At 44.0% G+C, this 16,280-nt stretch overlaps 1 protein-coding gene across 1 annotated transcript in view; it reads left to right on the forward strand.

The window, feature by feature from the left end:
• COL6A5 (collagen type VI alpha 5 chain) overlaps positions 1-16,280 on the forward strand; it is a 79,216-nt gene that overhangs the window by 27,639 nt on the left and 35,297 nt on the right. Inside the window, 13 exon segments of the mRNA XM_034994554.1 lie at positions 429-521; positions 2,069-2,122; positions 3,925-3,996; positions 4,338-4,364; positions 4,473-4,517; positions 4,604-4,657; positions 6,737-6,799; positions 7,475-7,540; positions 7,982-8,035; positions 11,715-11,750; positions 12,243-12,305; positions 13,768-13,830; positions 15,103-15,165. Coding sequence (XP_034850445.1) covers positions 429-521; positions 2,069-2,122; positions 3,925-3,996; positions 4,338-4,364; positions 4,473-4,517; positions 4,604-4,657; positions 6,737-6,799; positions 7,475-7,540; positions 7,982-8,035; positions 11,715-11,750; positions 12,243-12,305; positions 13,768-13,830; positions 15,103-15,165 — 753 coding nt within the window.

The raw sequence follows: 16,280 nt of genomic DNA on the forward strand, positions 1-16,280 counted from the left end.
TTTTATTTTTGTGTGTCCTTCCCTCCTTTATCATCTCACCAAATGAATGCGCGGGCAATAAAAAAAACAACCAGCCCCTAGTCACATAGAAAAGCTCCCAGCAGTTTATGCTGCAGAAATCCCCAGATAACAAGAGTCTGTCAAGGAGGAGCCAACTAGTCTTGTGCAAACTTGGCCTGTGGCCATCCGTGTGGCAGGTGCCCTTTCTATAGACAGGTCATTTCCTGGGAGAGGGAATGCTGCGTCGCAGTTGCTAGCTCAGTGCCCTGTCTTCAGTATTAAGTCAAAGAGCACCTCTGATCCTCTGCAGCCCTTCCCCCAAAGAGAGAAGATGACCGTGTAGGTGGTGCATTATGATCTATATGAATACTGTTCTTATGCCGTGAAGTTCCTGACCATTGTTGCTCACTCAAGTTTGCTTTTTCCAGGGAAACATTGCAGAGAAGACTTGCTGCTGCACATTTTGCAAGTGTTCGGGGGCCCCAGGTCCTCATGGATCCCAAGGACTACTAGCCACGAAGGTGCCATTCAGTTGTGAAACTATTTTACCCAGTGTGCCTTGATTTGGTGGGTGGGACTGAGGCCAAGCGGTGCACTTTGCAGCTTTCACTTGATGCTGATGTAGTTGCTTTGGGCATTTATTTCATGCGATTTCTGTGGTATAGGAGCCAGTTCAGAAGGGCTCACTTTTGATACTGCTGTTGAGAATAACTCCCATTTTTCTTACATATCATTCGTGACGTTGCTCCTTGGTTTTGCAATTTATACTTTCGCACCTGCTTTAAACAGTTTGAAGAGTGCAAAAGGTGGCAAAGGTTGTATTTCATCAGTAATGAATGAAATTGAACCTCAAAAAGAGCAATGCATTGCAGATTAATAGCCCTTTAAAAATGAATTCTAGAAGATCAATTACGCAACAATAGCTTAAATGAATATGTCATGGTGTCTTCATTAATGGAATGCTCTAAGGTGCTGAGGCTGAATGAACTACGGGTACATATAACAGCATGAATAAGTTTTACAAACACAGTAATGGCAACAAAACAAAACAAAACACAGAAGCACACATAGAGTATGATTCCATTTATAAAAGGTTTGAAAGCAGGCAAAACTAACTTATGTCTAGGGATGAATAATTCAGTAATAAAGTATAAAAAAGGCAAGAAAGTATTATCATAAAAGCCAGGAGTGTGCTCCCTGGGGTGGGGGTGGGGGTGGGAGTGCTTGGCATTGGGAGGGCTGCAGGCTGCATCTGGGTGCCAGTGATGTCCTGTTTCTTGGCCAGGGTGGTGGCTACATGGATGTTCACTTTATAATAATTAAGCTGTGACTTTATATTTCATTTATTTTATGTACTTTTTCAAATGCATTTTAGATATCATAATTAAAAGGAGTCTTTTTTTAAGAGAGCAAATGTAATACTTGCTCATGAGTTCTGCATTGTCCATCCTTGGGGGTACATGATCTTGGCCTTTTTACCGAGTTGCGATGTTTTGTTCAGCACAGTTTCCTCTCTCCTCACTTTGCTCTGGTCAGTATTAGAGTTACATTCCAAGAGCACAGCCCCCAGGTGTACTAAGCAGACAGGCAGGACCTGTGTTACACGGTGAGGAAAGCAAACCTCTGATTAAGCCTTTGCCACCAATAAGCCACGAGGCAGTTAAACCACATGTGGCAGAGGGAGAAGTGATCGCAATTGAAATATATGTAACCTCCTTGTTGGGAGAAGTGTTTCTTCTTCCTTGAGCTCTCAGAAAAGCAAAAGGAAATAAAATGATCTCTTTGGAAATGTGATCGATTTGCCTTCTAGAAGAGTTGTAGGGGCCACAGCTGCCCACCATGCAGCCCCTCAGGCACAGGACCTGCCCTGACGCCCTGAGCTGCAAAATGGGCTCCGCAGGTCAGCCTCCGGTAGGAGTCAGGGGTTGTCAGACTCTCCCCAGACTCACAGCTACCCCTGTAGACGCTGCCACCAAGTTGAAGGGAGGGACTTGTCTACAATGCCTAACGATTTCACAAGTTCAGATTGAAGAAAGCTGGCTGAAATGTATTCTCTCTATCCTCCCAGGGTTCTCCAGGTCTGAAAGGCAGCAGAGGACACTGGGGAGAGGACGGAGACCCCGTAAGTTTTTCTGACCCTCCTCCCCCCAACACAAGCAATGATTTTCTTTTGCACGGACAGCTTTATGTTCCTACAAAAAGGGTTTTATTTACATGGGGGATTTTGGTGGTTTTGAAAGAAAATGGATGCTCCCCCCGCCTTTTTTTGGTCTGGATCGTAAGCACTCACTTTTGAGGGGAAGGAGGGAGCAGGCTCACGCACATGTTGCCTGGCATGTTTTTATCAGTGGCAGGGAGCAGGGCATGGTCCTGTCTCCCCTACGCAGGGCAAAGTAGGACCAGATACTAGTGAGGAGCTATCTTTGGACCTGGAGCTCAGTGCTTAGTACATGGAAAGGCATGGCTTCATGATTCCATGCAACACAGAGGTTTTCTAATCTCAGTCTTTGACCCTTAAAACCAGAACTCTCCCTTGGTTCATTAATTGAATTATGAGAATAGATTTGAAGGAACTGAAACACTTGAGTGGCTCTGTTTGGGGTGGGGAAAGTTAAGGAAGCATCCAGCCTGCATCTCCATCCCCTTAGAATCAAGCTAGCTCTCTGTCTGGGCAGCAATATTTAAAACAAAATTAAATCATGCCTGGGCAGGTATAATTAAAAGCATAGGTTTGGCCAGGCAGCCAAGGGCTGACCTAGACAAGAAACCTAGCAACACACTTAACTTCTTGACTCTCAGTCTCCTGATCTATAAACTGATATATTCTTCTAAGGCTCTAGTGCTGACCTAGTTTACAAAATGACCACTGAGGGGAGTGCTCTAACCCGCCCACCACGTACCTGCAGAGGGCTCTTGGAGACCACCCAGGCAGCATGGAGGGCTTTGAGTGTGGCTGTCTGGCCATGAGCCCACATCTGGCTAACAGTCCAGTCAACAGGAAGTCAAAATGTTTCGGCATCTCTCAGCAACATGTGGCCACAAGCAAGGCCTCCTGTTTTCCTGGGAATAATCTTCAGAATAAAGAAAGCAAAGCAGGAGGAAGGAAAATCCCTTCTCCCCTCCGCTACCAGGAAGGAAAGAGTCAAGCTCATTGCTAAACAATTATTTATCCAAACAGCAAACCCTAAGCACCCATTCTGGACTCAGATCTGACTGAGGCAGGCACAAGGGGCATAATTGGGTAAAGAGACAATGAGGGGTTCCTGCCCTCAAGGAGCCCCACATTCCTTTTCTCTGGAGATTCATTTTACTCTAGCATTTACCTGTGTTTAAATATTTCCTGGGAGAAACAGGATTGATGGGAGACACACACATCATTGAGCCCCAGTGGATGGTCTGACTTTGGGGCTCTTTCACCTGGTGGTTCTTTCCGTGAGCACTAGCACTTCCCATCCTTGAGTTCTTGTAGTAGTGGCCTGTCCCATCAACGGCTTCTACTCAACTCTGGTCCCCTGGGACCGGCTTGCTTCAGTACCATCAGCAATGCTGACTTTTCCAGGGCAGGACTGGGGCCTTGGGTACCATGCCAGGGTCAACATGTATTACTGGAGTATTTGAAAGGTGGCTGGAAGGTGAAGCATCTTCCAAAACTTTGGCTGTGCTGTCTAATGAGGACAGTGAAGCAATTGGGCTCATCCTGCATCTCTGTGAGATCTTGGGTCCGTAAGGAAGCCCCCAAGGTTGACAGGGAAGGCATTTGAATAGAGGGGAAAACCAGAGTTAAACAAATGCATTTATGGAAGGATGTGCTTTGTGTGGGGCTCAGAGTGCTCCTGTGCTCTAGCTTCACTCGTAAAAAGCAAACTGTTGGCAACTTCTGGCAAAAGAGTCACTTTGGATACCTGTTTGGTTGCCTTTTCTTAGGGAAGACGAGGAGAAATTGGACCCCCAGGAGATAAAGGGATTACAGGATGTCCAGGGGAGCAAGGTCAAAAGGTAAGGCTCTGCTGGAAATGTGATTTTGAATTCCCTACAACGTGCTCTGCGTCTCTCTTCCTTCCCTCCCTCCTTTTCTCTCTTCCACCCACCGTTTGCCGTTCTCCAGTTACATGTCAGTGTCCTCACTGTGGACTAATTCTGCTTCTTAGAAATCTCAATGAGTTCAGAGCATTCATTCAATCCATCTATCATCCCTTTGTGGTTAGAGAGCCAGAAGCAATTAAAGGAACACACAATCACCTTCTTTAGGGAGGCAGCACCTTCTTGCTCCAAAGGCCTGTGAATCCACCTGCTGTCTGTCTTTGACATGTCAGTGAGACAGATTTCATCTTTTACAGGGAGCCAAAGGATTTTCTGGACATAAGGTACCGTAGTGTCTTCTCAGTCCAATTTGATTTCCCGATGGGATTAGTTTCCCAATAAGCATGTGGCAGAGCCCTCCTCTGAACTGATTGCGCTCCATTGTCCCTTAGGGAGAACAAGGAGAGGATGGGATTGACGGACTGGATGGGGAAGAGGTAAGCCATCTTTCAGGTACCATAACATGGTCACGAGGTTGTATTTCTCTTTAAATGGGAATTTTGTTTTCCTTGACTTCTTTTAGGGCTTTCATGGATTTCCTGGAGAAAAGGGAGAAAAAGGTGATCCAGGATCTCAGGTAACACTTTCAATACATCAAAGAAGGAGAATTTGGTAAGAGAGACAATCTTAACTGCTGTGTGCCAGTGCTTAGTAGGGAAACACTGACTTGACCATGAAATGAAGTTCTGTTACTACTGAGTAGATGCTACAGTCCCGTTTGGGAATTTTCAAGAATTCCAGTGAGAAGGAATCGAGGCATGCAAGGTTCTTCTAAGGGCATATTCCTCAGAAGTCTGAAAATGATTGTTTTTGCCTGTCACCAGCTTCCATGTTCTCTTTATTGCATCAGAAAAAAAAACAACCCAACATAAAAAGCAAGGGAAAAATACAGAATTATTTTGGTGACCTTGCTATAGCAAATCACAGTGAAACATTTTTTACCTTAAATTCATTTCAAAACTTATTAATATGTACCTACTTAGTACCAAACAGCTCAGTTTTTATGTTCTGATCCATTTATTTATCCAATATTTTGAATACCTGGCATGTGCCAAGCACTGAGTTAAGTGCTGAAGATTCAGAGATGAACCACACTGTCCTTGTCCTCAAGGATCCCTGGCCATAGAAAGACAGATATACTAATAGCTAATGACAGTGCAGAATGTGATTGAGGCCATGTTGTAGGCAACTACATGAGAGTCCGGAGAAGGGCACCTAACTCAGCAGGGTAGGGAGCAAGTCCAGGAAGTCTTCCTAGAAGAAATGATTCCTGAGCTGAAGATGATAGGCATTAGCAAGACATGGAGGAAGGGATTCCAGACAGAGGGAACAGCACAAGCAAAGACATGCAGGCTTAGGGGCACTGCAAGTTGAGCATTAGAGCACAGGTAGAGGGAGGTGAGGTTCTAGAGGTGGTGGGAAGAGGTTGGGAAGGCACTGGTGGGCCATGGGGAGGAGTTAGGCTTTTAACCATTAAGCAATCGTGAGTCTTTGAAAGATTTTAAGTACAGGGACCACAATTGAATTTGAATGTCAGAAATATTACTTGGCAGTGGTATGGAGGATGTGTCAGAGGTGACATAGATACAAGGCAAAGATGAGAGGATCTAGAATAATTGCAGTGAGAAGTGATGAAGCCTTCAAGTAAAGCAACTTCAGTGAGAACAGATGCAAGACATAAGAAGAACATAGCAGGGCCTGGGCTGGAATGAGCAGCTAGAGTGCAGGATTTAAGAAAGTACTCATTCTGGGCGCCTGGGTGGCTCAGTCGGTTAAGCGACTGCCTTCGGCTCAGGTCATGATCCTGGAGTCCCTGGATCGAGTCCCGCATCGGGCTTCCTGCTCAGCAGGGAGTCTGCTTCTCCCTCTGACCCTCCCCCCTCTCATGTGTTCTCTCTCATTCTCTCTCAAATAAATAAATAAAATCTTTAAAAAAAAAAAAAAGAAAGTACTCATTCTCAGAACTATGCAAAGTGTGAGTGTCTCCCTAAATTTTGCACCCTAGGTAACTTGCTTTTCTTACCCTAGTTCTGGCTCTGGGACATAAGATCTCTAGATCTAGGTGATCAGGGAAGCAGGAAATGAGGAGTCAGTCAAAATGCCTTCAAGGAACCTGGTTTGGACAAGCTGAGTTGGGGATACTTGAGTTTGAGGTGACAAGTGGAACATGCCCGTGAAGGTTTCCAGTGGGCAATTTAATTATAAATGTCAGAAGTTCCTAGACTGGCTGCGATGTCCAATATAATACTACTAATATATGACAATTTAAATTCAAATTAGTGAACGTGAAAAATTCTGCTCTTCAGTTGTCCTAACCACATTTCATGTGCTCAGTAGCTACCTATGGCTAATGGCTACCATGTTGGACAATGCAAATATAGAGCATTTCTATTACTGCAGAAAGTTCTGTCAGATGCGCTATGCTAAATCATGAGAGTTTTCCCATTGCTCGGCCTCACTATAGATAATCCTGACTATTGGCTTAAAACTGCACTGAGTACTGCTTGAGAAGTCTGAGGAAACTGGCTGGGGGAGAGGAACATGGATCATTTTGTCTGATTGGTTTTCTTGCCTCCAAAACACACCCTTGACGTTTTAACCCCATTATAAAACCCTCATACAAGCTAACTCAGAAACTTATTTTCTTTTTTTCCAGGGCAGCCCAGGTTCCAGAGGCCCCCCTGGGGGATATGGGGAGAAGGGCTTTCCAGGAGATCCTGTAAGTTACTTGGGTCTAGTTGCCTCTGAATTGTGTAGTTGCTCCAAGTTCCTCTCTCCTTTCCCATGTGTCTCCCACTAACCTGTAGGTGAAGGCTTGTCTTGGGAGTCAGGGTAGTAGGTGTTGACTGAGACTTAAATGCTTGGGAAAAAAAATCTGTGTGCATCTGATCTTGGCTGATTATATTGGAAATTTGGAGCTGGGAAATGTTCCATCCTAATCATCCTTAGTGTTATGTTGAGACTTTCAAGTTACTTTGGGGGAGAAATTTCCATAAGTTTGCTTATTGGGCTTCTAATCTTACAGATTCTGTATTTGCAGACTTGATTAAAAAGGAATCTTATTGCATCTCTAAGGGAGTAGCATAAGCATGTTTGGACTAGTGCATCAGTGAAGCTGCCAATACAGAGAAGAGAAAATCATCATGGTGTCAGCAGGCGGTCTTTAGCAGACACTCTTATCGCTTCATTTGTCACCAAACCCTCTTCAAACTTGGGGAAATATTATTTTCATTTTTTCAAAAATCTATCAATTTCAAATACGTTGAATTTTCTCTTACCCTTCCTTAGTTAACCCAAATTAGCTTACTACTTGAATATTGTACCATGGTATTTAAAAAAAAAAAAAAAAGCTGATATTTCTTCGTTCTAAAATACTTTCTAAATCTTCCTCTAGGGCAATCCAGGACAAAACAGTAACATCAAAGGACAAAAGGGCTCCAAAGGAGAACAAGGAAGACAAGTAATTGGATCTATTTTACAGACATAGAATCTATAGATCTATTTTATATATGTATGAATGACTAATTCTGTTACTGAGCTGAGACTTCCATAAGGTCTAAATTAATTACTTAGTAAAATATGTAAATAACACCCCTAAGGTCCCATTTAGAAGAGCCTTATTTCCTGAAAACAAGACACATCTGTAGTAGGTTACACTTCCATGGGTAAAATTATTAAGTTTCTGGCAGGTGATATTATATGGGGAAACTGCTAGTTAGCAGTGCATGTTGCTATACCATTTTCCTCTTTAATAGATACGGACCCAATAGTGTTAATATGCACAAAGATTCTAGCATGACACATTTGTTCTGCTGTTTTAATAGTGCATGAGGTTTTTATGCCGATGTAGTTATTCAGAATCCTGTGCCTTACAATCTTGGGGAAACAATTGTATTTCTAGGGTAGAACCGGACAGAAAGGGACACCAGGCAATCCTAATTCCAGAGGAAGTAGGGTAAGTATTTCCGTGAACATTTATTTTCTGTCCTTATCACCTGAAGGTGCCACGGAGGCATTCACGATATTTGCCACTGCAGAGTTGGCTGGTCCAGGGCTGATACATTGGTACTATCGTCATTCGGGGCCAGATGACGTTGTGAGGGGCTATCGTGTGCTTTTATAGGATGTTTCAGAGCATCCCTGTTCTCTACCCACTACTTGTCAGTAGCTCACTCCCCCCAAGTTGTGATAGACAAAAATGTCTGCAGATTTTGCCAAATGTCTGGGATGAGGGTAGTGGGGAATGGGGGGGGGGGGGCAAAATCACTCCTTGTTGAGAACCTCTGTGACAGTCTGCCTTCCTCTTTCCATCTTCCAGAAGCTTTTGAATGTCTTTGGAGAGAGTCAGTGCCTTTAACATGAAAACCCTCCTCCAGCAGCTTAGCATCTTTGAGCTTCTGTAAGAAAATTGGGTAAACATACTCTCTTTCTCTTCAAATGTTGTCAATGGGAAAGAAGAGTTACAGATAAGTTCTTCCTGAATTAACCAAAACACTGGTGACTAGGGCCAAGTCTGTGGCAACCTCGAGACCCTAGGACAACTTTATAGCATCTCATGTGATATTAAGCCTAAAACAGGGATATTGGATTTCCCCTTCTTTTTAAGGAACAACCAAGAAATCATTTTTCTTTTTGTGGACTACTGAAGTGAGAGGTGACATTTCCAATGTGTTAGAAACCCTTTTATTGGGCGCCTAGGTGGCTCAGTTGGTTAAGTGTCTGCCTTTGGCTCAGGTGGTGATCCTGGGGTTCTGGGATCAGGCTCCCTGCTCCTTGGGGAGCCTGCTCCTCCCTCTGCCTCTTCCCCCCTCCCCTGTCTCCCATGAATAAATAAATAAAATCTTAAAAAAATAAACCCTTTATCATGCCCTCAGAACGGAGATTATAAAAAGACAATAATGCACAGCGCCCTAGATTTATTTGGCCCTGAGCTTTATTCAAGAGGGACCTGAAAATACTTGGCTTGCTTTTCTATTACAGATTTGGAGTCTTCTCATCACTTTGAAGGCTGTGGCTGATTGCCTTTCTCTCTGGAATAGATAGTGGAGAAATGTGTTTTAATTCCTCTTGCCTTTGTTTATCTTAAATCATAGTTCTTAAGGGATAAGATCTATGGTCAGATGGCTTAGGCTTCCCGGTGCTTCTGGTAAAAATTCTTTGGGACTTTGCCCTCTCTCCACACAAGAGAATTGAAATTAACTGGAGGAAGCAGCAGAGCAGCAAGATGCCCTATATGCAATGAATTTCGAAGATAAATAGGTACTTTTGTTGGTTTAAGAGAAGATACTCTGAGTTTGAGAGAGCTTTGTAACTTGTCACCATCAATCAAGCACTTTTTGAAAAGAGATGCTAGGCGTGGGGTTGGGGATTACTACTTGGACAAACCAGCCAATGACTTTAAGTCAGTTCAGAGACAGGAGGCTCTCGGCCTCCCGCTCCCATCTTCATCCACATCCCTGCCCAGCTCCTACCTTTGTAACCACTTTTCTCCTGAATTGAACAAGGCAATGTGAATATAAAACAGCATCAAACATTTCTACCTCTTCCCCCACCTTTCCAGTGAAGGCCAGAATTCTCTCTGAGGGTCAGAGGACTTAAGTAGGTGACAGGTTCTAAGAACACAAGCAAACGTGTAAGACATGGCCTCCTCTATGACAGAATTCCAACTTATGCAAGTCAATTGTACCAGCTGTTGCCGAAACCGTGGCATGATGTACTGAGAACCAGAGGACCTGAAACGACATTCCAGGCCCCTTGTTTTTGGCCTACCACACACAAATGCTTATAAATAATAGCACTTATACTTCCGTAGCATTTATTTTGTGTCACGTCCTGATCAGATCACTTTCAAATATTAAATCCTCATAACAAACCTACCAGGTAGATACTGTTATTTTATCCATTTTACAGATGAGAACTCAAGAACCCTTGGGCAACTTGCCCAAGATCAGGATAGGTAGCAAGTGGCAGAACTGGGGTTTGGACCCAGACCATCTCACTCCAGAGTCTGGGGTCTTAACCTCCTGGCTAAGGCTTATTGCACAGTTGCTCTGGGCCACACAGGCTTTAAGGGGCAGTGTCGAGCTCAAGAGTGCCTGACTTCTAAAGACACATCCCTAAACATTGTGCAGTATTGTCTGATGTGGAATAAATGTTCTTTTACCCTTTTTAATGGAATTATGACATCGCAGGGTAACAGCGGCCTCAACTTCTGTTGTTTGCCATTTCTTCCCTGCTTTCGTATGTCAAGAGCTCTATAGTCACATCAAGGTACAAAGAGCTGACAAGGTACAATGGGTAACTTCTCCCAGAGGGCATTTGCACTTTGAAAGGAGAGTCCCTGAGTGGGGGGCAGAACCCCAGTGGAGGAATTCCTATCATCAGCCAACCTGGTGGAGATGATACTTGGTCAGGTAGTTCACTCGAAGGAACTCTAGAAGGTACGCAGTTGGAAGAAAACTGATTCTCAAATAATTTCCATGGCTACCTTTCTGAATGCATGGATAGAATTATTTTATTTTATTTTATTATTATTTTTCAATGTTTTATTTTTTAATTAGAATTCAACTAGCCAACATTTAGTACATCCTTAGTGTCAGATGTAGTGTTCAATAATTCATAGATTTTTTTTAAAGTCCTTAGGAGGGCATGTGATGTAATGAGCACTGGGTATTATATCAGACTGATGAAGCACTGACCTCTACCTCTGAAATTAATAATACATTATATGTTAGTTAATTGAACTTAAATAAAAAATTTTAAAAATAAAGTCTTTGTCTTGTACGTAAAGTAATCATAGTTGTTTATCACAATACAAAGTAAATTGATGGTTGAGATATTCCACAGCTCGCTCAAAGGGGCAGGGGCGAGGGGGGGGCTTGAGGGTACAGATTTTATTGTTGCTGTTTAGGGGGAAAGAAGTTAGGATCTGAGATCTGAATCATCTGCCTTGATCAGGGTCTGGAAAGGACGGGGTGTGGCAAAGCAGCCACTAGGGGGAGAGCCTGAGCTGGCAACGTGGAAATCACCTCTGCTTAAGTGCTGGCAGATTTCTGGCTTCAGAGATCAGCCCCTTTCTCAGATGAGCATGGCAATGCCATCGGACTGCCACATAGTTGAGCAGACCCCATCAGCCATTTCCTTCTTGTAGAATTCCGTGGAAACAAACCTCAGTGGGCCAGTGAAGCACTGAATCTCACAATTTTTACTCTCCCCTAAGATACTTTCAGGGCCTCGGACAGAGAGATGGAGAAGACACAAGCTTGTTCTCACATAGGAAGCTCTGATTAGCAGACAGTACTTTGTGGGATTTGCTGAAGAAGGAAAGGTGGAAGACAGGTTCTTCAGAATGATTTGATTCTCCAAACAGCTTCCTGAATAATTGTCAGAGGCTGTTAGACTGGAGCTGGATCTGTAATGACTTTCAGATTGGCTTTCAATCAATCCCCCAAATGTTAGTCTATAATGAAGTGCCCAGTGTGAAAACTTGTCTTTGGAAAGTGCCTCAGGGAAGCCATTTCTGTGAGCTACTCATTACTTATGTCTGTCAGGGAATGAAACAGGCTGGTTTGCCTCTAAAGAACCCTCCATCTGGATACATACACAACACTAACACTTTGCCTTTTCTGTTCCAGGGAAGGGAAGGCCGAAGGGGGCCCCCAGGTGTCTCAGTAAGTACCCTTTACTTCCTGCCTTCCGTAGTAGACGGTTCCAAGGAGATTTCTCATATGCAGATGGCCCCGGGAAGGAATGAGCATTTGACAAGGACGTTGTAGGAAGCGCAGAGCACTAGACATGGCCCCACCGATGCGGGGAAACACAAGGGTCCGTCAGTTCAGCTGCTAGGAACTGGACAGGCCTGACCTAAGGCAGAACCCCCTTCACAGACATGTCCTAGACAAGAGGACTTGCTGTCCATTTGACTGCTTTTCACCCACGCTGGGAATCAACTGCACGAGAGTGAAATTCTTTACTAGAGTCAGAAATGACCTTGCGTTCATTTTTTAGTATGGAAATGAATAAAATCCTAGACCAAGTAAGTGGTGAGCCAAGATTCAGTCAAAATAGTACCCATGTACTGTATATTAGAGTACTAGATAGTATAAAGAGAGAATCTATATGGAAACTGGAGAAAGTGTTAACACTGAAAACTCATTCATCAGGGGGAGCCGGGAGATCCTGGACCTCAAGGTACCCAGGGAGCTGATGGATTACAAGGCCCACAGGTGTGTTGAAGAATTTTGTAAATATTGATATATAATGCTGAGTTATCCTGATGGGAAGTCAGTGGGTAGTTCTGTATAAACATAAATAACTGAGAAATGTTTAATCTGCTCTCGCCTTCCTCCTTGGACCATGTTCCTGGAATTCTACATGGAAGAGTGATTTTTCTCCATCAAACCTGCTCCTATTTTGAATAGAGGAAATGGGTGATCTTGTGCTCACCACTATTGTATCAGATTGTTAGTAATAATGAGTTATTAAGACCTTAATATTATATTAGTAATGAGTACCAGGATCAACAAATTGGTTTTCCTTATTAACTGAAGCCCTGCACACAGATCCCATGAAGGAAAGTTAGGAATTGGAAACTATTACTCAACTCATCTAAAATTGATTCACAGGGGGTGAGTGTGCTTTTAGAATATTATTGATGGGGCTTTACATGAGCCATTTTTTTCTTGGTCATATCATTACTGATATGAGTATCGGAGTCAGGACATCTCTGTCTCTCTTTCATGTTGGAAAGATGCTGGGGTCATCCCTAGGTAATGGCTTTGTAATACATGAGTATTTAGTTACCTTATGGAGCCCACTATAAGCCAGAACTTGTCTGGAAGGTGTGCGTAGACCTAAGACCTTCTCAAGAGTTCATTTTTCTTCTAGGAAGTTTCGGATGATTCACACTGAGGTAGAATTTGGTGTTCTCTTGAGGATTCCGGGGTCCCTGAACCAAGCCACCAGCTAGCAAATCCTTTAGACTGAGTAACCATGGGATCAGTCTAGATCTATCCCCAGGCTTTGTAGGGAAGGGGTGACATTACCTCAGCTACTCTAGGGTCCCTTTGATACTTAGGGAGTGAACCAAGGCTAGTCCAGCGGGTGCAACCACCATTTGCACTGGGCAGCTGGGGCCATTTTATAGCTGGTGCTTTGGTAGTGGGAACATTTATCAGCACCTCTAGTTTTTTCTTCTATGTGAAAGATCTGTATGTGTATTGTATGGTAAATATAGTATATATACATGTATTTGATGGTAAATATAGTAGAAAATATGCTTAAACTCCTCTGCTAAAATGTCCTTTTGTATGAACTTGAAACAACTTTGCTCTCCATTTTACACATTGATGATGAGGACTCTGGCCCTGGTAACCTGCCCCAACAAAGGAATCCATCTGACTGCTGTTTACGAATTCTTTCCTTCTTCTAAGGGTTTTATTTCTCCCTTTGGTCTCCTTTTCATTTCTCCCTGTCAGAGCGGGATGAAGGTCTTAGACCCAGGCAAGAATTCCTTGATGAGATCTGTACCACTGAGTCTGGGCCTCCTCTTCATTCTTATTGTAAGATAGGCTTACCCTCAGAGTTAAAAGGCTACTTGAGGGTTGGACCAGTGCTTTTCTGTGGACGTGTTTCATAAGTATGTTTTCATTGCTTCATCGCACTATGTTTCTTTTGTTACCACAAAAGGGGTTAAATGGAATTCCCGGCAGGAAAGGAGAGAAGGGAAGCGAGGGGCATAAAGGACCTCAGGTGAGTGACCCAGGAATGGTCTCCAGCAACACCATTTCCTCTTACTTCAAAAACATCTTCCTATACAGTTTATTTTATATTATCTACATATGGGGTATTTTATTTCTCAATCAACTTGGGACAGGGGCACCTGGGTGGCTCAGTCGTTAAGCATCTGCCTTCACCTCAGGTCATGTTCCCAGGGTCCTGGGATCGAGCCCCGCATCAGGCTCCCTGCTCAGCGGGAAACCTGCTTCTCCCTCTGCCTGCTGCTCCCCCTGCTTGTGCTCTCTCTCTCTCTGTCAAATAAATAAATAAAATCTTAAAAAAAAAACAAAGAAAAGAAAACTTGATTTATTAAAAAAAAACTTGGGACAGACTTGGGGGAAAAAATTGGGGACAGGTTTTTAGCATAGCTCTGATTCCTTGCATGTCTCTTAAGCCCTCCTCTCTCTCCTTCACTGGGTTTTACTGGGAAGGTACAAACCCATTGCATCAGCCTGAAGAAAGCATTTGGAAGATTACAAGTCCTGCTGATTTCTGGACATTTCAAATCCCAACACACTATTCTGGTTTTTCTGACTTTTAAAAATCTATCTGTGCCATGCCTCTCTCCGTTGACTGTAGATATTTGAAATTGACTCTACAAAGATCCCTTGTTACCCAAATTGATTTGATTCCTCAGCTCAGCTTTGAATTCACCCTCTGAATCTATTCAGTCCCTGAGTTTCTGACAATGAGTAATACGAGTTCGGATGGTGAGGGATTCCTGTGAAAAACGTTCTGAATCTGTTCAGTTCTTCAGCTCTGATAGCAGGAGCTCAGAAGGCAAGGAATACCTGTGTTTGCCCAGTTATGGTCCCAGCATGTTTGTGGAAGATACTGTTGCCCATTTGCAGATTGGGACTGAAACACATTCTGCTTTGGACGTGCTCATGGTGTAGTACACGCAAGTGGCCATGTCTCGTTCTCACAAAATCAGTACATTATAACAAATCTGTGGCATTTAGAACGAACATTAGTCATGTCAAGGGCACCTTTTCTATTTCTCACTAAGGCCCCACATGGACCAGCGGTATCCCTGCAGAGGAAGACTTGTGGTCCTCTAACCAGGACTATACCCTGAGTCACCTGTTTTGCGTGCAGATGTCTCTCTCCCCTGGGTGGCTGGGTCTCTTGTTAAGGAGGCATCAAGGAGCTGTTGGAAATGACATGAAGAAAAGCAAAACTAATCTAATGGGTTTTCTAAGAATTGCTACAGGGCCAACATATGTGTCTCGCAATTTCATTCAGGGCTCTTCTGGGCCAGTGGGAGCTAAAGGGAACATTGGAAGTCCTGGGCCTTCGGGGAAAAAAGTAAGTGTTATCTCTTTAAGATGTCAAATACTGAGAAAAAAGTACCTCCCTTCTTTTCTTGATTTCCATGTGAATTCCTCACATGATCCAGGCACCATCAACCACCCACCTGGCTTTCTGCTGATATGTTCTTTTCCTCCCATTGAGCAAAGAATTTCTAACTGCTTATCTCTTCCCTGAAATGGCCCCATTTCACTAAGAGAGACACAGTGAGCTCAAACATGAAACAACTCTGAAAAATCTCTTCACCTCCCCAATGTCCTGAATGCAGAGTGCAGGAGGGAGGTAAGGGGTGTCCAGACTCAAATCTGTTTGTGCATACAGTTCTCTAATTCACCCTACTGTCTCTGAAGCGGCTCTTTTGGGGTCTGTCAGATCGCAGACTATTGGCCCATTCAGAATCCCACTCCCCTGCTTCAAATCTTTCGGGGGCTCCCTGCTCCGGGGCCAGCTTTGTGGCCCGGGCAGCTGTGCGGTCACACTGGGGGCGGAGCTCAGAAGGGCCCCATGCTCGGTTTAATGTCCTGCTGTCACCATCTTGAAAGTCTTCGTATTTGGGGGTGGGGCCTAGGCTTTCGTTGTACACTGAGCCCCACAAATTATGCAGCCGGTCTTAACTTCCCTGTGGCTCTTAGGAAAATTTCCAAACTTTAAAGTAGCTTAGAAGGCCCTCTGACCCTGTTTAGTTCTGAGGCTTCAGAGCACTTCTCCCTCCTGCACGCCTGCCCCAGGCTTCCCACCAATGCCTTCCCTCTACCCAGACCATCCTCACTCCTCCCACGATCCTTCTTCTGGCTCACATAACTTAGCTGTCAAGCCTCAGCGCCCCTGCTCCTTTCCTTCAGGCAGCTCGCCTCCTTAGCCCCACCACATCCAATTTAGATTCCCCTCTCCTTCACTGCCGTAGCCCCCTGAGTTTATAATTGCCTGTCTAATCGTCTCTCTTTCCAACCACACTTTTTTTTGGTGAGTCAGGACCCACAGCTATCTTGTTCAACATTTTATTTTCCAGGACAGTAAATCCTTGGATGGGCAAACGCATCAGCCAATGAATCAACTCTCCCTGGAGTAGATTTTCCACTCTTCGCCTCCTCCTTCAGTCATTCCCATCCCCC

This window comes from Mirounga leonina, unplaced genomic scaffold (assembly GCF_011800145.1).
Source record: "Mirounga leonina isolate KUSES-001 unplaced genomic scaffold, KU_Mleo_1.0 Mir_115, whole genome shotgun sequence".
Taxonomy (NCBI): Eukaryota; Metazoa; Chordata; class Mammalia; order Carnivora; family Phocidae; genus Mirounga; species Mirounga leonina.